At 36.6% G+C, this 22,121-nt stretch overlaps 4 protein-coding genes, 1 long non-coding RNA gene and 1 pseudogene across 15 annotated transcripts; 2 read left to right on the forward strand and 4 right to left on the reverse strand.

Annotated features, from left to right (window-relative positions):
• Window positions 1–14: 14 nt before the first annotated feature.
• LOC106439007 (acyl carrier protein, chloroplastic-like) lies at window positions 15–1,258 on the reverse strand. Its single transcript, XM_013880341.3, has 4 exons — window positions 1,098–1,258; window positions 650–757; window positions 452–574; window positions 15–376 (listed from the first exon to the last, which is right to left on the reverse strand). The coding sequence occupies exons 1-4, from the start codon at window positions 1,143–1,145 to the stop codon at window positions 248–250; spliced, it is 408 nt and encodes a 135-aa protein (XP_013735795.2). The 5' UTR covers window positions 1,146–1,258; the 3' UTR covers window positions 15–247.
• Window positions 1,259–2,178: 920 nt separating this feature from the next.
• On the forward strand, window positions 2,179–3,534 carry LOC106439009 (annotated as a pseudogene).
• LOC106439008 (WD repeat-containing protein 48) lies at window positions 3,406–8,542 on the reverse strand. 2 transcript variants are annotated; one of them, XM_013880342.3, is made up of 20 exons: window positions 8,307–8,502; window positions 8,167–8,207; window positions 7,868–7,967; window positions 7,594–7,752; window positions 7,410–7,475; window positions 7,204–7,293; window positions 6,827–7,123; window positions 6,624–6,721; window positions 6,497–6,532; window positions 6,274–6,394; window positions 5,957–6,193; window positions 5,776–5,871; window positions 5,610–5,675; window positions 5,478–5,516; window positions 5,244–5,378; window positions 4,782–5,134; window positions 4,549–4,642; window positions 4,286–4,465; window positions 4,057–4,163; window positions 3,406–3,726 (listed from the first exon to the last, which is right to left on the reverse strand). In XM_013880342.3, exons 3-19 carry the CDS (start codon window positions 7,964–7,966, stop codon window positions 4,065–4,067), a joined length of 2,265 nt encoding a protein of 754 aa, XP_013735796.2. In that variant the 5' UTR covers window position 7,967; window positions 8,167–8,207; window positions 8,307–8,502; the 3' UTR covers window positions 3,406–3,726; window positions 4,057–4,064. The 2 variants fall into 2 exon arrangements, with proteins under 2 accessions (XP_013735796.2, XP_013735797.2); XM_013880343.3 differs by lacking the exon at window positions 8,167–8,207 and having other exon boundaries at window positions 8,307–8,542.
• Window positions 8,543–10,166: 1,624 nt separating this feature from the next.
• On the reverse strand, window positions 10,167–14,671 carry LOC111215786. 10 transcript variants are annotated; one of them, XR_007338219.1, is made up of 9 exons: window positions 13,251–14,671; window positions 12,966–13,056; window positions 12,820–12,868; window positions 12,631–12,664; window positions 11,943–12,304; window positions 11,774–11,855; window positions 11,426–11,672; window positions 10,882–11,341; window positions 10,167–10,788 (listed from the first exon to the last, which is right to left on the reverse strand). It is a non-coding gene; the product is annotated as an uncharacterized LOC111215786 (long non-coding RNA). The 10 variants fall into 10 exon arrangements; XR_002664647.2 differs by having other exon boundaries at window positions 12,631–12,728; XR_007338217.1 differs by having other exon boundaries at window positions 12,820–12,900.
• A 689-nt stretch (window positions 14,672–15,360) lies between these two features.
• Window positions 15,361–17,260, forward strand: LOC106439010. Its single transcript, XM_013880349.3, has 2 exons — window positions 15,361–15,759; window positions 16,490–17,260. Exons 1-2 carry the CDS (start codon window positions 15,422–15,424, stop codon window positions 17,142–17,144), a joined length of 993 nt encoding a protein of 330 aa, XP_013735803.2. The 5' UTR covers window positions 15,361–15,421; the 3' UTR covers window positions 17,145–17,260.
• Window positions 17,261–17,659: 399 nt separating this feature from the next.
• On the reverse strand, window positions 17,660–20,677 carry LOC106443887 (receptor-like cytosolic serine/threonine-protein kinase RBK2). The gene is made up of 8 exons (XM_013885438.3): window positions 20,206–20,677; window positions 20,023–20,129; window positions 19,548–19,940; window positions 19,048–19,299; window positions 18,562–18,799; window positions 18,349–18,484; window positions 18,081–18,230; window positions 17,660–17,990 (listed from the first exon to the last, which is right to left on the reverse strand). Exons 1-8 carry the CDS (start codon window positions 20,256–20,258, stop codon window positions 17,820–17,822), a joined length of 1,500 nt encoding a protein of 499 aa, XP_013740892.2. The 5' UTR covers window positions 20,259–20,677; the 3' UTR covers window positions 17,660–17,819.
• Window positions 20,678–22,121: the final 1,444 nt, after the last annotated feature.

Consider the following 22,121-nt stretch of genomic DNA (forward strand, 5'->3'; position numbering starts at 1 on the left):
AACAAACATTCATATTAAGTAAATGAGACTCATTCCATGTTATTCTAAAATTTTCATGCACCAATCCAAAAGTTTCAGGAGACAAATAGCAATCCGTGGATACAGATACTACTAAAACAACTAGGACAAAAGACAGTAGTAGCTTCTTGACACATTAAAAGAAAATGACCGAAAAGATATGAAAACAACAAACATCAAAGCCTTAAAGGTTTTAACTTTCATTGAGAGGTGGTGATTTATACTAAAGTTACTTCTTCTTCAGTAGCACGAGCTCTTCAATGAGTTCAGCAGCTTCCTCCACAGTTGCGATCTTCTGTGCTTTCTCTTCCGCCATTTCGATATCAAACTCTTCCTCTAAACCCATCACTATCTCAACCTGCATGCAGAAACACTCACTTAATCAGTATTACAAGTTCTTTATTCTCACATAGATAAACATTGATTGCATTACCGTGTCGAGAGAGTCTGCTCCAAGATCAGCAAACTTGGTCTCCGCAACAACCTTTTGGTCGTCTTTGAGTGAGAGTTGCTTCTTGACAATCTTAGACACTTTCTCTATCGTCTCTGGTTTGGCCTAATAAACCAACATGTCCTTTAGAAGAATACAAGAAAACACGAAAGAATCTGACAGTGGTGTACATATACATACCGCGCAAGAAACTGAGAGGCGAGTGGGGATTGAACGGCCTAAGTTGAAGGAGAGATTAGTCCTTGAAACCAAAGCTGGCTTCTGGAAGCTAATCCTCGTTGGCGTTGCCTGAGTTGTTCATCAATACAACAACAAAACATTAACATTCAAAACACAACTCAAATGACTATTGTCCTGTTCTTTTCATAACCAAATCTCGCAAGATGTGATTTAAATGAACGCAGATCGAAAATTTACAGACTCAAAATGAACACACAAGTTTTCTCTGAAACGGCAACAGATCAACAAAGAGAATGAGATTCGTAAAGCTAACATCTTTTAATCCTTACAATAAAAAAAAAGCTAGCAAATATCTTGAATCAGCTGCAAAATGATCTAAAAACGTAACGATCAGAGCGATCTGGGAAACAAAGTGAGGATTTTGACAAGAAAAAGAAGATTTTATTACCAGAGAAGTGGCTTGCATGGAGACAGAGGCGCTGAAAGTGGTCGCCATTGTCAGCTGTTGTTCACGAGAGATCTGCTCGAGAAAGAGATGTAAAGATGGCGGAGTGTACAAAGAGCGTGTTGTCCCGAGGTAGCTGGCTTACATTTATAAGCTTGATGCATTGGAAACGTCGTCGTTAGGTAATAATATGGGCCTTGTTAGGGTCTGTGAAGTATTAAACCATGCAAGTATATAGCCAATCAATAATACTAATGTAAGTGACAAATGGACCGGACTATATGCAGTCACAAATTAATAATGTTATGTTGTAAATACGATATTTTATTAATTTTTAGAATTATTAATTTACAAAAAATTCCTTCTAGATTTATATATATTTTTTTATGTAAAATAAAAAAATATCTGATTTTACGGTATATATATATATATTAATTATATTTTATTTATACAAATTTTATGTCTTTGTTATTTCATTATTTGGTGTATAAACAATATTTACCGTAAATACATTTAAGGTACAAAATAAAAAAATAACATTCAAAATTGTTAGTGTTTTTAAAAATTCAAAATAATTTTATTACAGTATATTGTTTATGTTTACACTGAAATTATATTTTATGTCAAAAAATATATATTATTTATATAGTTTTTAAAAAAAAAAATTGTGTTATATTTTACACTGACTCAACTTATCATAATTTACACTAAATGTCAAAATTTGTGAATTTATCAAAAACTAATTATAGAGTTTCTATTGTATTTTTAATTAAATTTAACATAATTAGATTGAAAGGTATTTCAGTTGACAAAAAAATTTTGAAAGGTACCTTGTCAACCGGTCTTAACGAAAACATACAAGCCAGATCAAATTAAAATCCATGGCACACAGAGTGACTCAATAGTCAATAGACAATGGCCTGAAACATACCCCAGTCTATGTTTTCAGCTTAATGAGCCCAACATAATAATTTAATTGGGCCTTATAAAATGATTTTAGCCACGATAATGATTTTGCTGGGCCCGAGTTGTCTTCTCTTTTAGCTTCCTTGTTATGTTATACAGATTTTCCTTGAAAAAAAAAAAAAAGCTCGAAGCTTCGAGGTGCCATTGCTAATGTTCACTCGCTGATTTGATAATTATTTAGCAGGAAGTAATATCAATGGGTAGTGAAAGTGATTCGATAGAAGAGAAAGCTGCTGCTCGTAAAGAGGCACTTAGAGCTCTAAGGGCAGCTCAGGAGCTTTCTGAGAGCAAGGAAGAGGGAGATGGTGATGATGTTGCTGTCGTAGAAGAAGAGTGAGTATACTTTTTGTTCTTTGGCATGAATCATTGAAAAAAAACAAGATATTTAGGAAGGAACGATTTGAGTAGCGTCTGGTTGTTGATGATATGCTTCTTGTTGTGTGTTAGCTAAAGCAAAAAGGAGCTTAACTAGTAATGGTGTTCATAACATCTCCATTACCAAACAGTTTTTTTTTTCGGTTTGAGATTGCATTCTTATGTATACTTTGCTTTAAGTGATTGGTTTCGTTGCTAAGACTGTTCTTGCTAAAATGCGCTTATTGCTTATTTTGTATTCTCTTGGATTTTGACAGTGGTCCAGCCATGAAGTTTAGAAATTATGTTCCTCAAGATAAGGAGCTTCAGGACGGTAAAGTTCGAAGATCCGGTTGCTGCACTTCCACCTGCAGTGGAGAAGAAAGAGGTTTGTGATTGCTTTTCTTTTCATACTTTTAAATGGACAACCAAAATACTCTGTTATTGGAATCGTTACTCGTGACACGCTTAGCTTACGTTTGAATTTTATCAATAACAGGACCCATTTGTTAACATTGCTCCAAAGAAACCGAACTGGGACCTCCGAAGAGATGTCCAGAAGAAGCTTGATAAACTCGAAAGGCGGACTCAGAAGGCAATGTATAAACTCATGGGTAAGTGTGGCAACTTCATCTACATGCTTGATGCTTACTTTAATGAACATGCATGATGGTTCATGAGTAATTGTAGTACTAGAAACAATCATTTCGTTCACATTGTGGTCTGTTGAAGGCAATCAAACCAAATTAGGCAAGTGAAAGTCGTGTTAGTGTTTAGAATTTATACGTATAGGAATCGGACTCCCTTGGAATTGAAATAACTGTTATTATGGGACTAACATTCGTTTTCTTATTGCAGAGGAGCATGAGAAAGAACGTGAGACAGCAGAAGCTGATGAAGAGGCAACAGAGAGCTAAAAGACCTGATGACATGACAGTTTAAATCCGGTTTGATCGTAAATGGAGCAGGGAATTTGCCTGAAGCTTGTGAATGAGTGTTTAATTTTACTTTAGATTACAGAGCATTTGTTCAGGGCACAATGAAAAACAGAGACAGTAAGTTTTTACTCTTTCTCAAAGCTCTAAATGTACAAATATTAGTAAAGTTGTCGACACCATCTCATCTAAAATCTTGGACCTTTTATCAACAGCTCTCTGCATTCACGCCCGCTTCCCCCCCATTATTCTCCAGCATGAAAGCTGAGTAAACTAAACCATGATTTATACCCCTTCGGAATGAACAAACATTGAAAAGCTATAGACTTGCATGTGTTTTTTTATATGAAGCAGCAGATTCCCATTTGGTCACAAATCTGTAAGGCAATAAAGGATATGGTGATGATATTCATCCTCAACATAAAGTATGTTCCTATCATTCTTGCAAATATAAAATAAAATAGCAATCTACAAAGGCTTCTGTGTATCAGGAAGAACATATGAAAAAAAATCTACCAAGGCTTTTTTTAAGTCAATTCTCTCCCTCTATCTTCTTTCTGATGTAAATTACCTAAAATCAAATGATCTTCTCAAGTTAAGAACCATCACGTCGATGGAGATTGGTGTTTCACAAATTTCAACTTGACAAACACATTCACATAAATGCATTCTTTCATGAGTTTTTTCACCTTCTTCAAGTAATTTACCTCATAAGTTATTTAGCTATAGCCACCCTGTAGTTGAGGATTAGATCCTCAGGTTTCTTCCATACAAACGTCCGCACAGTTGCCAAACTCCACTCTGGAGATAAGACCTGATATAATCACAAAAAAAAAACCTTGTTCAGCCACTAGCTGCAAACGATAAACTAGACCAGTGAACCAATTTTTTGGTTCTTTGATGTGTTGGTAGAACATATCCTTGAAGCTGACTTACCTGGTTATTGCATAAGATCTCAATGGAAGGTCTGAGTTTCTGCCAAGGCTTTGATCCAGGCGTTAGCAGTCCATTTCCTGCAAACAGTTGCTGTGGTCCTCCTGAAACGCTTGCTCCATCAATAGCTAAACTATCCAACGGACTGTCAAGGACCATCTTCTCCACAACGTAATTGGTAACCTACAGTAGCCAAAAAGAAGCCATTGAATAACAGAAAGTGCAAGCATAAGTTGTAGGTTTAATTTACAGATGGATAATTTTACCTTGTGAACTCTTAAGATCCGGGGTGCACTAAGTTTCCCTAGTGTGACCACCTGCACATTTGAGCCTTCGCATGGATGCAGGAAGAAGCTTAATCTGAAAAATTTAAAAGACCTTCCAATGTAAGATACTAAAACAAGACGGTGTGCTTTATCTATTTATAAAAATATTAGTGAGTAAAATGCTAAAAGTCCTAACTAATTTTTTTATTAGAGAACAAGGTGGTGGCTTGTACTTTGTATTTTCTCTAGGTGGGAGGCGATTGTTCAAGACGGCGTCCAAGCACCACAAGGGGAAGTCCTTCTCATCTTCAGTTCCGGTAAACTCAGTTATCTTCTTTCTCCATGGACCTCCTTGAGAGCCCTCAGTGATGATGGACGGAGGGGAGACAGAAGGAAACTCAAATGGAGGATACACCGGATCATTCCCAGCACTGCTGTCTTCACTTTTGGATGCAATCAGATTCTTTTTGGTATCCTTTACGGATAGAATATCTCCAGAGGTAAGAGCTTGGGGTTTTGGTTTGTGCTTCTTCTTTGCCATCCAATGACCCAGCAGGCCTTTTAGTGTTTCACGACCTAGATTAATCTATAAATCACACAATCCAATGACAAAAGATCGATTAACGCTGTGTAACAGTAAGATTAAAGTTTCTGGTTAACTTCAACATAAGTAAAGATGCACGCGTTTTATCTACCTTATCATCTTCAGGTCGCCCGGAAACTTTGAGGTCTGCTGAATACATCTCAGCCGAGAAGCATTGTGGAGTCTCCAAATGTAAGGATAAGCATCCAAGTCGTGTATCCACAGTAAACCATGATGGAATGCTTACCTGAAAACGTAGAGATGAACAATACATCATATACAAATCTGCTAGTCTTGCAAAAACACAAAGAATCATAATCATTGAAAATAAATCAAAGCGACTTACCATTTCAAACAGTTCTTCTTTCTTCTCTTCAAATGATATCTGCAAACATGGAAACAGATAATTTCAGGATAACAGAAGCATGTATATATAATCTATCAGAAACTCAAATAGAAGCCTAAGTTGAACAGATACCTTCCCAAAGTCCTCTACCACAACACCCTTAGTTATATCCCATAGTTTCACTGAGTCACCTGCGTCCTGCAAAAGAAAAAGAAAAAAACAGAAGATATAATCGACCCTTCCACAAGTCTATCAACGGTGGTCTTACCAAAAGAGCATTCAGAAAAGTTTATTTCACCTTGGTTAAGATTTGCCTTTTATTATTCAAAATCTCGTGCTGCACAATCGGGTGGCTCCCTGGAATAGTCATTAAAGGCACCTTGTAGGCAGGGGGCTACAGACAAGCCAAAAATTAGACACCCCGACTCAAAAAGGTTAAACAGAAGCATTTAAAGGAAAGAAACTATATTTTTTCTTACTGGATTTAGTCCTTCCAAGGACACTCTCGCCCTATTGAAAGACAAGTTCCCAGCCAAGAAAGAGCCACCTCGTTGAAAGACCTTTTCAGGACTCTGTACTTCGGCGGGCCATCTCTCTACAGAGGAGTCTATTGTTGCAACCCATATACTATCATCTTGCAACGCTAATTGCTGGATCGGATGTTCCTTGGTACACATCAAAACGCTCTCTCTAGTTGCCAAGTCTGTCAAGTATAGCTGACAGAAACAAAAACCACATAAATGGAAATTAAAAAAGGAAGTTATACTTTGGAGGAAATTTTTTGCAGTCTACTCACAGATTGGTCTCTTCCACCGCTATAAACATGAGTAAATGATGGAGTGCATGCAAGCGCCCACACAGAATCTGTGTGCACCGCATAGGTATGAAGACATCTCTGCTGACCAAGATCCCAAAGTCTAGAAAATGAATGTAGAACCAGTTAGAAGAAATGAAATGATAACTACAGCTGCAGCCACAGGGCTCATAATTATGAAGTAATTAAAAAAAAAGATAAAGACCTTATCATAGAATCAGAGGACCCAGACAAGCAAAACCTGCAGTATCAAGGTGAGAAACACAAGGGAAATATATCAGACAGAGAAGAAAATAGACACCAAAACGACCAAAAAAAACAGGAAAACTTACCTGCCAGTTGAGTCCAGAAGCAGCACTCTGACATTATCTGTGTGTCCCCTCAGCTTCATAGTTTTTGAACCAGTTCTAGGGTCCCAGACACGCAAAACCTGCAATAAACAAAAAGAACCGAGCAGTATTCAGAACACATAAACCCAAATATTGTCTGTGTTCTTGTTCTCCTATATTCTCAGCAGCCTAAATTGTATGAGTACCTTCTCTGTTCCACCAGAGACGAGCATCGTCCCTGCATCATTCATCGCCAACGCATAGACCGACTCCTTATGACCTTTAGCAATCGTTGGTGCGTACCCATGGGATGGTGATGACTGCACAGAGATATTGTTGCTCGAACCAACGTTTCTTAAACTGGTAACGGGCTGAGAGTTCCCAAGACCATTTGTAGAACTTTCTTCCATTGCATCATTAGGTTTCGTAACTGGTGATAAAGCAGCTTCGATATCCCATATGAAAACCTCCCCGCCAAGGCCACCAGATGCAACAACATTGTTCTAATAGTAACGACATCAAGTTAGTATCAGAAACGAGAACTTAACATATCATACAGAAAAAAAGCATGTAGTCGAGATACATTTTTTGCCGCAACTGCCAGACAAGTAACATAGTCCGTGTGCTGACGGAAAGTCCTCGTACAGGCTCCATCTGATAAGCTGTCCCATGTCTAGTTGTAACAGAAAAAATAAGCCGTATTAAGAACCCAATATGGTGGTACCAAAAGAAAATATTAAAAGGAAGGATATTACTGCAACTGCAAGCAACTGTGACAAATTCACAAACCTTGACAGTAGTGTCTGAAGAACAAGAAACAAGAGTGCTTTCACCAGCCAAAGCAGCGTCATTCACCTGACCAACCAACAAGGGAGCTCAAAAATTATCAAACGTACAACAGGACAAGTCACACGATCCTAATTACTAATTCCAATACAGTTAGCCTTTGAGAGTCAGAAAAAAAACTCCATACCCAATCAACATGAGACTCAAAAGTAGCCGAGCAAAAGGACGCATCCTCATCAAAAGCCCATCTCTTGAGTGTACCATCACGACTTCCAGTGAAGAGGTAGCTCCGATCACTGGAAACAGACGACTTCAACACATCCAAGCAATTAACGCCAGCACAGTGCTGCAGCGTGACAAATTACACAAGATAGCATAATCAGAGTTGAGCTTGAGAAGAAGATAACTATAACTTCAAAGAAAAGGTAACACAAGCATGGATGGAGGTAAAAGAAGCTGACCTTTGAGTCGTTGGCATCGTTTAAGACATAGGTAAGCTTCTTCTCTTTGCGATTGCGGACAGAACCGCCATTACTCCCAGAACTTGCAACCCGGTGCATCCTGAAAAGGAACAAAAGCACAGCAAGTGGATAATCAGCTAACAGAGAAGCTAAACTGAATGATCAAAAATCAAAAAAAGGCAAAACCTTTGGATATAAAAAAAACTTTTGATCCATTCAACACAGTCCTCAAATAAGAAAAAAACTATAAATTTCACACCTTTATCTAAATAAAGTCGTAGACGAAACAATCTGCACACCTTTTAATCTGAACTTCCGATATAAATCGATGATGATTAACCTACGAGATTCAACACACTTTTCAAAACCCTAGAATCGATCTTTTCGCGCGGGAAGGAATTGAGATTTGGGTTGGGGGGAATCAGATTGATCTACAAACCTCGAAAGTTTTGCACAAATTTGGAGGAAGCGTCAATTAAGGAAAAGCCACACCAGAGCAGAGCAGAGCTTTCTTCCAAGGCTGTGGTGATGGCGAGAATCGGAGGAAGAAGAAGGAAAATAAAAAAGTTTTTTTTTTTTAATGAAGAGAAAAAGTAAAGGAGGAGGAGGACATTAGGAACACAAACTCTTTTCCAATGCTTCGCACTTGAGACTTGAAATATTATTTATTTAAGGATAAGATTACATAAATCTTTTTTTAATTTGTTTTATTATTAAGGATAAGATTTATATAAATCTTTTTTCTAATGTGGTATTATTTTCCTATTACATATACACAGATCTGTTAATTACAAGACGAAAACTCTCAAAAATATGTAAACTATTGATGTAATAATAAACTTGATAATTATTAATTATTTTTTTCTAATGTGGTATTATTTTCCTATTACATATACATAAACCGGTTAATTACAAAATCCGAAACTTTCAAAAATATGTATATACTAGATGTAATAAACTTGATAATTATTAATTTTACAAAGTTCTCTGAGTAAATATTTCTTACAAAGAATAGTAACATTTTTTACAGCGGTATAAGATTCTTATTGATACTAGGGGTTGGCCCGCCCTACGGGCGGATAAGTTTACGTTAAAATCGTTTTATACTAAGATGAATATTAATTTTATAAAACATTTGAAGTTTACTTTAAATTGAATATAATAATTAAAATTTATTTTCTAATAATACTATATATAAATATTTTGTTAACATTTGACCTCTGTTTACAATTCTTACCTGTTTTGATTTTTATCAACTATATTTTATGACATTGTACTATTTTATTTTCAGTATTCATTTCATTTATATTTTTAATGAAAATACATTTTTTTGTTTGTACTATTTTATTTTCAGTATTCATTTCATTTATATTTTTAATGAAAATACATTCTTTTGTGATGTATTTGCATGAGATTATTATTTTTATTTTTGTCATTTTGCATGAGATTATATGTGTAATATTTTATTAATATTTTAAAATAGTGTATTAGAGTTTTATGTTTGATTGTGGTATATCTGAATATATTCTATGATCCATTATTATGAGTGTGTTTTTAATAATGTTTTTATTCAAAATCTACTACATATAGTTTTGTGTGTAATGCCGAGTGGTGGGATAATTTGAGTATTGGTTTTGGGAGGGTTTTTTCAAAGCATGTGTGAGTCTTGTTAGTGTTTTGTGGTATAGATTTGGTGGGTTAGCTGTTTTAAAAGTAGGATATGGGTCCATAATTTTTTTAATGGGCCAGAGGATTGTAGTTGGTGTTTTGACGGTTTTTGTTAGCTAGCGTCGATAGAGTTTAGTGTCTGCATCAAGTTGAGTGAGTTGTTTATTGTATTTGATTTGTATTTTATTTGGGTATGTGTTGTTGTCAAACATCTCCGGAATTGTTATTTTTAGTTGGAGACATGAATTTTGGCGTGCAATTGTCCTGATTCAGTTTTGGTAAAACTTAATAAAATATTAAAGTCGAAAAATATAGTTCTCATGGTTGCTGGGAAGAGTTGTTGGGAATTCCTGGCTGCTTTATATACTTTTTGATTTGGAGCTTCGTGTGTCACAACCTTTTGAAAAGGGAAGTTAGATTAGCTTTCTAATGTATTTGTAGTGTTGGAGGGTTTGTTGTATTGTGCAGCCTATTGTTTTTGGAGGTTGTTGAAAACTTCCCAGTAGGCGATATTAATAACACCGAGTTCGTTATCTTCCCTGGCAGTTGAGAAAAAAAAACATGACCACAAATTATGAGCGCGTTAATATAATTTATCTAATTTTCAATTAGTTTGTTAGTAAAAGTGATAGGTCTGTGAAGTAGGATTTTTTGGGTTTTGACTGTTAAATGTATACGGACTATGGAAATGTTAAAAAATGAAACCAATGAAAATCCAAATAAGAAAAAAACTCCACCATGAAAAAGTAAACCATAGTGTTTGGCAGTTTTACTTTTAAATAAAAGCATCGAACATGTCAGCATGTCTTCTATCTGAATCTCCACTTGTTCTTTATCAGTCTGTGGCTTCTTGTCATAGCAACCGTCCTCATGCAACATCACCATTACCATCACTTTCACCCTGATTCACGGGACTGCTCTGGAGAACATGACTGTGGCTTCTTTTGACAGCTCCAGCAGCTGGCGTATCATCCCCGGGATTATCATACCTACCTTGAAAATGTGACTCCCTAATCAGTAATCAAAGACCATGTAAAGTTGCATAGACTTGAGCATTTATTGGAGACATGACCCTCAAAATTAAGCTGAGGTGGGCACTGGTTGTAGTAAAAAATGCGGGAAACAGTGAAAATCTGATGTATGGCACTGATGTTGAAGTGAGACAGACTCAATTGGAAGGTTAAGGTGCTACCAGCGATCTCATGTACGCATTGTGGGAGGTCCCAATCCTGGAGGTCTTGTGAAACAGCAACCTGCAAAAGCAACATAATGTAATCTACTAATCTTATAAACAGCCATTTCCAATAATTAGAGAAGAATGAATGCAAGGAATTAAAAAGACGAACCTGCTGGTTGGAGGGATTTGCTGCGCAGATATTAGTTAGTTTAGTTATTACAGTGTCAAAGACAACAAATTCAGCAGCATCGGTTGCATCAGATATGGTCATTCGAACACGGTACCTAGCCTATATTATCCAGTGTAATGCATTACTCTCGTAGCATAGGATAGTTGTGGATTTTAAGATTAATTGTTACAAAGTTTGTTGAGGGTAGACTATCTAATAACTCCAACTGTATTCTCCTCATTGCAGGGAGGACATTGAAATGATGAGAACCCATGCTGCAATTTGCGGTGGCACTTGGAGCAAAGCAACATCCACTTTTTGTTTCTATTTCACTCACAACACCAGTGCAAATGAACTCCGCAAAGTGCAGTTATTGAGATATTGTTAAGCTACTTATTTGTGATTAGGAGAGCTTAATGACTACGTGCTGAAGGTTGAGCCTTCCTCACTACAACATACCCTAAAAACAGCAGGTATGAGTTAGTGTGCTGGACTAATTATGTCATCGTAAGTGGTAAATAAAGAAAGGTGTGGTTATCATTACCTCTTTAGATAAATTTGACCAACAGCACAATCCTTATCAAAATAGAAATGAGTTTCTGAAGTTTCATTCAGGAAGAGACGGCTTGAGACAATATCTAAAACAGAGAGAAAACCTTTTAAGAAATCCGTAAGCAAGTTCTAAACAGGACGGTTCATTCATTGCCAGTTTTGGGATGATGTTAGTGGCAACCGCCACCTTCGGTTTATGACCTTACTCAGCAAACACACTTAGGAAGACATTAGAGTGCCTGCATAGTCATTGAGGAACACTTTAATATTGTCGGGACATGGGAACCTGCTATATGACTAAGTTATTAAAAAGTTTAAAAGTTGGTGAGTAGATATATACCCATTCAAAGCTTATGGTGGCGCTGTGTACTCCGGCTCTTTTCGTCGTAAGCAGTTCTAATACCCGAACTTACCAACAATATCTGCCAAATAAACACATAACATAAAATTCCAATTGTAATATGAAATACTTTATGCCAATTTCAGAAAATTAGAAATACGAAGGTAACCTGGTATGTCGGTACTCGTGTTTGCTAATACCATCAATCGGTTTGTCCGTCTCATATAGCTCCCCGACGGTTTGGTTAGTGAAACGAATAGCAATGGGGCTGTCGCTAAAGCAGAAGTTAGTGTTGCTACAGGTTACTTCAAATACACTAAGCTCATACAGAGATCCAACACTCGTTAATTGTTTGAAGATGTTCAGACAGGCACATCAGAGATCCAGCACTCATTACCTATGGCGTTGTGGTTATTGCATTTATAGGCAGACCAATGATGTGGCGCCTCGGGTTACTTTTGTTTGGCATTCACTGCACCCTATGAACTTGGAGAACACCATCAGTCCAGTGATGCATTCAAAACTCGCTACCTATGTAAGTGTAATGATAATTAGTTATTGGAAGGGAAATGTAAGAAATTGTTTAAGTAAGAAAAATGAAGAAATTAAGAGGGAGGATGTTCAATGACAAACAACGAATTATATGCATGTCACAAGTAAAGGAAATACATTTTGAAAAAGCAAGGGGCGTTTATTTCTATCAAATCCAATATAACACTATTGCATATGGTGTCTACAAATATGCAGGTCTGGTCATGTACCAACCTGAGGATTCATGGCCGAGGGAAGCTAAGATTTTGATTAGATCCAAAACAGAAGACCAAAAGGAAATAAAAACAGAGGAAAGAGGGTCTTACGGAGTGGGGAAGCTGGGGGAGACGTATACTTGACCTGTTGCACCGGATCAAAATAATTATACAATGAATTTCATATACTGATTTTACAGAATCCATACCTGCAACTTATAAGATAATAACTACATTATTAAGCTCTTACCTTATCAATTATAACAAAATTAGATAGGGAGAAAGGGAAGGGAAGATTACGTGACTATACTAAGCATCTGAGAGACTCAGAATAATCTTTATCCAGTTTCTGCAGCTCACATGTTTACCAAACAACTCCAACTAAAGCATGATAAAAAAATAGGGTTAAGATTGATTGGAAGTCGTGAGTGAGAAAGATATGGAACCTGGTGGTGAAAAGCTTGACGGATTGATTCCAATACTTGATTGATTTCAAGTAATCTTACACGATCCAGTTCGAGATCTCTTTGTTAGACACTGTAAGAAGACATGGATCAAATATAAGATAACAATAAACGGAAGCTTATGTGTCTATACTAAGCGTCTGAGCAGCTTTGAAAGAGTCAGGAATAATCTTACCATGTTTCTACTCCGAACCTACTAAACAGCTCCAACGAATGCATCATAAGACTTCATGAGAGATGAAACATATTGAGAGAGAGAGATGGAACCTGATTTATTAGAAGCTTGCACACATGCTGACCCCAAATCCAATGCTTCGTTTCTTTGCACTGATTGAATCCTTACTGATTAGCACCGAGATGGCCGAAGCTGCCTGGCGCATCGGCTTGAATCTGAATTTTTTTTCAGTTTGAATCATTGGATCTAGTTTTAAATCAATTATGTTGAATCAAAAGAACACAAATTTGCAGGAAGGAGATGAAGAGATCAATGTAAAAAAAATTGCTTATAGGATGGGAAAGAAGACGAAGAGAGATTCACGGTGCAAATAAAAGTTGATGGCAGGAGTTTCGTAACACTTTTTATAATTTTTTAGAGAAGCGAAGGAAGTTGAGACGATTGAGATGTACAGAGGAAACGCGTCACTACGACAGCGGCTTAAACATAAAAGAGCAAATGACGTGGCGAATTTGAGACACCCTATTGGCTGATTTTAATTGAGGACGTGGACACCCTCTCTACTCTTCATATATCCCTTTTAGTATAGAATAAGCGTCTATACTAAGCGTCTGAGCAGCTTTGAAAGAGTCAGGAATAATCTTACCATGTTTCTACTCCGAACCTACTAAACAGCTCCAACGAATGCATCATAAGACTTCATGAGAGATGAAACATATTGAGAGAGAGAGATGGAACCTGATTTATTAGAAGCTTGCACACATGCTGACCCCAAATCCAATGCTTCGTTTCTTTGCACTGATTGAATCCTTACTGATTAGCACCGAGATGGCCGAAGCTGCCTGGCGCATCGGCTTGAATCTGAATTTTTTTTCAGTTTGAATCATTGGATCTAGTTTTAAATCAATTATGTTGAATCAAAAGAACACAAATTTGCAGGAAGGAGATGAAGAGATCAATGTAAAAAAAATTGCTTATAGGATGGGAAAGAAGACGAAGAGAGATTCACGGTGCAAATAAAAGTTGATGGCAGGAGTTTCGTAACACTTTTTATAATTTTTTAGAGAAGCGAAGGAAGTTGAGACGATTGAGATGTACAGAGGAAACGCGTCACTACGACAGCGGCTTAAACATAAAAGAGCAAATGACGTGGCGAATTTGAGACACCCTATTGGCTGATTTTAATTGAGGACGTGGACACCCTCTCTACTCTTCATATATCCCTTTTAGTATAGAATAAGCGTCTATACTAAGCGTCTGAGCAGCTTTGAAAGAGTCAGGAATAATCTTACCATGTTTCTACTCCGAACCTACTAAACAGCTCCAACGAATGCATCATAAGACTTCATGAGAGATGAAACATATTGAGAGAGAGAGATGGAACCTGATTTATTAGAAGCTTGCACACATGCTGACCCCAAATCCAATGCTTCGTTTCTTTGCACTGATTGAATCCTTACTGATTAGCACCGAGATGGCCGAAGCTGCCTGGCGCATCGGCTTGAATCTGAATTTTTTTCAGTTTGAATCATTGGATCTAGTTTTAAATCAATTATGTTGAATCAAAAGAACACAAATTTGCAGGAAGGAGATGAAGAGATCAATGTAAAAAAAATTGCTTATAGGATGGGAAAGAAGACGAAGAGAGATTCACGGTGCAAATAAAAGTTGATGGCAGGAGTTTCGTAACACTTTTTATAATTTTTTAGAGAAGCGAAGGAAGTTGAGACGATTGAGATGTACAGAGGAAACGCGTCACTACGACAGCGGCTTAAACATAAAAGAGCAAATGACGTGGCGAATTTGAGACACCCTATTGGCTGATTTTAATTGAGGACGTGGACACCCTCTCTACTCTTCATATATCCCTTTTAGTATAGAATAGAAGATATACATGTGTAAGATAGCATTCAATATTCAAAGCATCTTTATCTCCAAATTTTTTTTCCAACATCTCCAAAATTTTCTTAAAAAAAGATTATAAAATAAATTTTAATAATTAAATATAGAATGATATTTTGAAATTTGGGAGCTAGTAATTAAATATAGAATGATATTTGGGAACCCATCCAATAGTATACATTCGAGTAATTATTAATTCATTAAAAAAATTACAGCTTTAATGTTCACAGTAATTACGATGTTCAATCAAAAGATTAATCTCGACATACTAATTATAGTAAGTAATCACAATGACAACAAAACCTTCCACTAGTTTCCTTAACGAGAGATCTCTCTATCTCTCTCTCTATTCTCATCATCAATGGCGTTTCTCTCCTCCTCCTCTTCGCCGACGATGCAGAAAGGAATATTCGTGAGCGTGCCTGTACTTGTCCTCTCCGTTTCCTTCGCAGCTGCTGTCTTCTTCCTCCTCTCCTCTTCCCTCTCCTCGTCCTCTTGCTCCTGTCCTTCATCCATATCTTCTCCGAACGGTGGAAGCGTTAGTGACGTGAGGTTAGAGGAGAGGATATCGACGACGAGAGAGGATATAGAGTGGGTGAGAGATCTGATTAGATCCAATGGTTTGCATATGCAGAAGAATGAGCTTAGGAAAGGGATCAATCCTCGTACTAGAGATCAACAACTCGCAGATCTTAAACAGTAAGCGTTACAGATTCAAGCTTAAGTAGTATTGAATGGTTCTTGAGAATCTTATTGATGTTAGCTTAGGGAACAAGTTTGTATGCTTTCATGGTCTCTTTAAGTGAAAGGGTTCTCATTTGTTTGAATCCAACAAGCTCCAAGACTGTTGCTGAGAGATTGTTTTTGTGTAGATTGATTTTTTTTACCAAAGTGTAGGGTTTTTGATGAGATCTCTTATCATCTTCTGCTCTTGTTTCTTAGTTCTTAGTTGTCACTGTCTTTGTAGAACTAATCTAAGTTGTAAAGTTATGATCTTTCATTATACATTGCTCTGTTTTTTTTAATATGAAAGACGTGTAGATTGGTTTTTACCAAAGTGTAGGGTCTTTTATGAGATATCTTATCATCTTTTGCTCTTGTTTCTTAGGTCTTAGGTGTCAATGTCTTTGCAGAACTAATCTAATGTTAAAGCTATGATATTTCATTATACATTGCTCTGTTTCTAGAATATGAAAAACTCAAGCTTTCTCTGTGTTGATCATTCATTACGTATCTGACCTTAGATTGTTTTTTAGTTTTTACTTAGTTTAAGGCTTTTGATGAGATCTTACCATCTTCTGCTCTTGTTTCTTAATTCTTAGTTGTCACTGTCTTTGCAAAACTAATCTAAGTTGTAAAGTTATGATCTTTCATTACATTACTCTGTTTCTAGAATATAAAAGATTTTACTCTGTGTTGTTCATAACAGGTACAAGGGTATATCTCATTACGAAGGAGAAGAAGCAAACAACCACACAGCTCTTCCATGCCCTGGCGAGTTACTAGTCGAGCAGCACCACAGCAACTACGGCGAGCCCTGGGCAGGCGGCCGCGACGTATTCGAGTTCTTAGCCGAATCCTCCAATCTCAAACCAAACTCTCGCGTCCTCGAAATAGGATGCGGCACCTTACGCGTGGGTCTGCACTTCATCCGCTACCTCAATCCCTCACACTTCCACTGCCTCGAAAAGGACGAGCTCTCTCTAATGGCTGCTCTGAGATACGAGCTTCCCTCTCAAGGTCTTTTGCATAAACGGCCTCTTATACTCAGAGGAGACGACATGGAGTTCAGCAAGTTCGGCTCGGGTGTAAGCTATGATCTTATCTACGCGAGTGCGGTCTTTCTCCATATGCCTGATAAGCTCGTGTGGGCGGGACTCGAGAGGCTGGTGGAGAAGTTGAAGCCTTATGAAGGGAGGATCTTTGTGTCGCATAACGTGAAGTTTTGTTCGAGGTTAGGTGGAGACGAGTGTGGGAAGAAGCTAGCGAGTTTGGGGCTTGAGTATCTTGGTAAACAGACGCATGATAGTTTGTTGTTTAATCATTACGAGATTTGGTTTGGGTTTAGACGGTTAAGACCATAAAAAAGATTGTCGGAAGTACTTGAAGGAGTACTGTGGTCGGAGAGATACATGTAATGTTCATAAACATATTGTTTTCATATCTTTAGAGTTGTTATCATTTGTTTGTTTGTTGTTAATTTGACACAAGTCTCTAACAATAATAGTGCACAAAAGAAGTATCTCCACCGGATAAGAAATTAACATTCAAGGCACAAAGATATGTCCAAAAGATTACAGTTACATACAAAGTTGATACTGCATGTGAAAAAGTTGATTTAACTATTTTTTGTGAGTTGCTCTATAAAAAAACTATTTTTTTGTGAACCAAAGCTCTGTTATGATATTAGTTTTGTTTTTTCTGGTATTTGTATATGTTTTTGATCGAGTATTAAAGATAGGTATAACTTCATAGATTTGTAGACTAGTCCTATGTTTACCGTCAATATAAGGAAAAAAAGAAATTTGTTTGGACGTGTGAGGAGTCTCTGTACAATGATATAGAACAGCTAAAGCTTGTGGAAACAAGAGAAACGAAATAAGTAGAGTAAACCATACGTTCAAGGCAGCTTCTGAAACCCGAAAGTCTCAACATTTGCTTGCATTCAATCACAGGCCTAACAACAGGTCCACATAAGGCTAAATAGAATCAATAGATGCAGTACATACATAGTTTTACATAATGGCATTGTTCAACTTTCAAGAAGCTAAAGCAACCTCTCGAATGCGATCAAGATCTCTCAAGTGCCTAGTTGAGTTATATTCTATACTATCTAATAACTCTTCGGAATACGTTCGTTGCATCATCTTTCTCTTGTCTTCTCTTGGTGTCACAACGCAACTTTCTTGACCTAATAATAACTCCACAACCTGACATTCATTTTTTAAATTACTATAACCGAACAAACAAGAATCAAAACTGTTGACTATAACGCAGAATGATAACTTATATCATTGTACCTGGCTCATGCGGGGTCTTAGAAGAGAAGACTGCTCTATGCATAAAGAAGCCGTGGAAGTTAACCGGTTAAGCTCATCACGATCATACTCATCTCCAAGCGATGGATCCACTAATTGTTTTATCTCTTTCTTCTCTAACAACGGTTTGGCCTGTGGCCATATAGAAAACGTTACATTTAGTTGTAACAAACTGGTTAAAGGAATGCACAATTGACTGTAAACCGGTTCGTTTAAGAGTCAATTATGTCAAACCGGTCTTTATACTAACCCATAAGACAAGGCTCTGCTGAGACTCGTCAAGAGCTGGATGGCCGGTTATGAGTTCCAAGAGAAGAACTCCAAAGGAGAAAACATCCGTCTTCTCATCAACAATGCCATGCATAAAATATTCAGGAGCAAAGTACCTAATCAAAACGTTACCGTACGTTTAGGAAACATTCTTAAAACATTGTTAAAAAAATAATGATATACAAAACGTTACCCGAATGTTCCTTCAAATTTGGAAACGTTGTGGTGCGTCAACTGCTTAGGAAGCCATTTGGCTAATCCGAAATCGCAAATCTGCGGTTGAAAATCCTCGGTGAGGAGAATGTTGTCGGCTTTGATGTCACGGTGGATGATCCTTCTTTGACAACCCTCATGAAGATACATTAGTCCATCTGCTGTTCCTAATGCCACCTTGTAACGTCTGCTCCAAGTAAGCTTATCTTTTGAAGGTCCTGACAATTTTAAACATAAGATTTATAATCATTATTAACAGTAAGATGGTTACCGGATCGAATGAAACATTCGTCTTATCCCCCAAAATTTAAAGTGTTATTAATAACTTAATATACATATATCTCATGGTCTCCAAATTATTTAAAAAAATGTCTACTATTAACTTAAAAATGTTTATGGCTCCTAGATCTCAGGTTCGGTCATGATTACTGTTTAATCAGTCAAGTTTAAAAGTGGACGTAAATACCATGGAGTAGAGAGCCTAGGCTTCCAAGAGGAGATAGTCTAAAAACAAGATACATTCCATCTTCAGTGCAACAACCGATGAACTTGGCTGTGTTTGGATGATCAACATGAGCTATAATCCCGAGTTCAGACAGAAACTCAGCTGTTTGCTCGTCTGGTGTGCCTTTGGTGAGACGTTTCACAGCGATTAGCTTTCCCTCTGGTAGAATCCCTTGGTAAACCTCTGCGTAACCGCCTCTCCCGATTATGTTTTCTGCAAACGTTTATTAACGTTTTACAATCTCAGTCACAACAGCAACCAAACAATGCCTAAAGTAGTAAAAGATAATACACTTTGACTCGATAAAAACTAAAAAAAATGTTAGTAACCAATAAAAACAATGCCTAAAGTAATAAAAGATTCTAAAAACACATTTTGACTCGATAAAAAAAAACTTAAAAAATGTTAGAATTGATAAAAGCATAGTTAGTAAGTTAAGAATATAAGTTAAGACTCGTCACCAGGGTTGAAATAGTCAGTTGCTATTTCGAGGTCAGTGATTGAGAAGCTGTGAAGAGATGATTGGAAGTCATAGATATCGTGAAGGTTCAGATCATCGACGTCTGGATCTGCGTTTTTGTTGCGTTTGGAGATCACTGGGGCACAGCTTAACGGAGGGAAAGAAGACAAACGTTTCATGGACCTGCGTTTCCAAAGCTTGAAGAACTTCCCCCAGTTCGAAGATGCTCTGTGATTCTTGCAACGCACGTCTGCGTCTGCGTTTTCTATAGCTTCTTTGTTTTGAGGAGGATCTTCTGAGGAAGAGATGGAGCATCGGTTTAAGCATGCTTCTAGAGCTCCTCTTGGTGATTCAGGATCTTGCTTCTCTTTTTCTACCTGTAGACATCTCAGATCTGAGAGAGAGAAGAAAAATCGTGAAACGTTTGGAAGAACTAGGTTTCTTGGTGTACAAGGAATGATATATATTAGGTTTACCGTGAGCAGAAGCAGAAAGCATAGCATTGGTTCTTTTGTGTTTTGTAGTGTGATTCAGGTCGTCTGAATCTTCTTCAGTGACATAACTTGAATGTTTTGAGTCGTACCTAGCAGGAAAGAAGATTCAGACAAGACTTAACCAAATATGAGAAAGAAAAACATAGAAATGATTTGAGTAATTACATTGGAAGAACACAACATAAGGGAGAAGCTACGTTGATTTTGTCTACAACCATGAAACTTTTAAAATTTTATCAGAAACCTAAAACTTGAAAGACAGAGAGAATCATGGAAAAGAAATAAGAAGGAAGTTTTGAACTTGGTGTTGGTCTCGAGACACCCGAAAGAAAAGGTTTTAGCTTTGTGTTTTAGATTTGATTACTAATTTAATTGCTTCTTTATTGACCAGTGAATATATCTATTTGTTTTCTTGTTAATCTATTATAATTAGACTCTAGTACGACTAAATCCTATATATAGCAATGCTTTTGTTTCTCCTTTTTAGGATAAAAGTTCTGAGTGATTCAAGGGATTTATAGATTGTTTTAAAATCAGAATTGAGTAAATCTATCTAAGTATTCATATCGTTAATTTGCAGTTTACATTCTTGCAGTATTTTGATCCTGCTAATTAGGCTAATCTGTTTAAAAAATAAATACATTACTTGTTTTTTTTTTTCGTTTTGTCAACTTTCTTGTGATTACCTAATTAGAATCATTTCCGTGTGTTGATGTACATGATGCAGAAAGCCTGCATTAAAACCTGTAGTACTATTATTGCTTTGCACACAACTAATTGTTTTTGTCTGTAATGTACTTTTATGTTTTAGTATTATCTGAAGAGCGTTTGTTACTTTTTAATTAGTGATTTCTTATATATATTTGAAGCACTCAACATTTAACCAAGATTTCGGAAATATATTTGATTTTGGAAATTTGTACCATTTACGGATGAAGTTTTGTGGCTTTTGGTTTGTGGAAACTGTTGTACAAACATGTATGTGGTTTGTAGATACACACATATTGCTTATGACACAAGAAACATTACAAGAAATTTGAAGATCCTTTTCATTGAGTCTAATAATAAACAATGCTAACTTGCACACTTGAAACAACAACAAAAGGCCTTGCTAAGTAATCAGTTAACAACTATATACATAATATTTTGTATATGCTTAGTTTTGTATAGAAATTAACTTGTAATTCTCTTTGTTCTCTCCATAAACAATGTTTCTGGAGGCATTTCTAAGGATTCCAAACCGATGCCGTCTCATAATATCTACCTGAGAGGTTGTGTTGTGTTGTGCAACAAACCGATTTGCAGCTTGAGTGTAGTGAACTCCATCCCAATTAACATTGTCGGAACTATCATTACAAGCTTTGGCTGTTATTAACTTATTATCGTTCCATCTACAATATAATTATAATGGATTTTGAAGATAGTTTTATACTCCCGCCGTTTCAATATAGATGATGTTTTAGGTGATTGTTTTTGTTTCACAATAAATGATGTTTTCACATATCTATGTAACTTTAACTTTCTCAAAAATTGTGTAACCAATCAAATTTTAACTAATTGTATTTATAATTAAATATATTAGTTTTAAATTATATTTCAATCATTTTTTGTTTAAAAATAGTAATTTCTTAATATGTGTGGAAAGTACTAAAACTTCATCTATTATAAAATAGAGGGAGTATTAATCTGTATGTAATAGAATTGCGGCAGAAGTTTACTGCGTTTTGCTTCCACCACCGGCTGTTATCTTCGTTGTTTGTTGAACTCACAACTCGGAGGGGTCCAAACATTCGTTAAAGTCAATTATGTTCGTTGTTTACGATTTATAAAGGCTTCATCAGGACCATAAGGAAAGCATATTTGTAAAGGCATCAGTTGCTAATGGCCACCCACACACACACAAGCTAATGGTCTATAAATTTCCATGTGTATTCTAGTAATTGTGGAGTGATTCAAAAAAAAAATCTAGTAATTGTGGAACCCGATTCTTTTTGGAGTTTTGTCCTCTCTTTGCATTTGTTCTACTTTCGCTAGTTGATTTTTTGCTTTTCGAAAAATTATAAGATCTTTGCAAATAAGGG

Source organism: Brassica napus, chromosome A3 (assembly GCF_020379485.1).
Source record: "Brassica napus cultivar Da-Ae chromosome A3, Da-Ae, whole genome shotgun sequence".
Lineage (NCBI taxonomy): Eukaryota > Viridiplantae > Streptophyta > Magnoliopsida > Brassicales > Brassicaceae > Brassica > Brassica napus.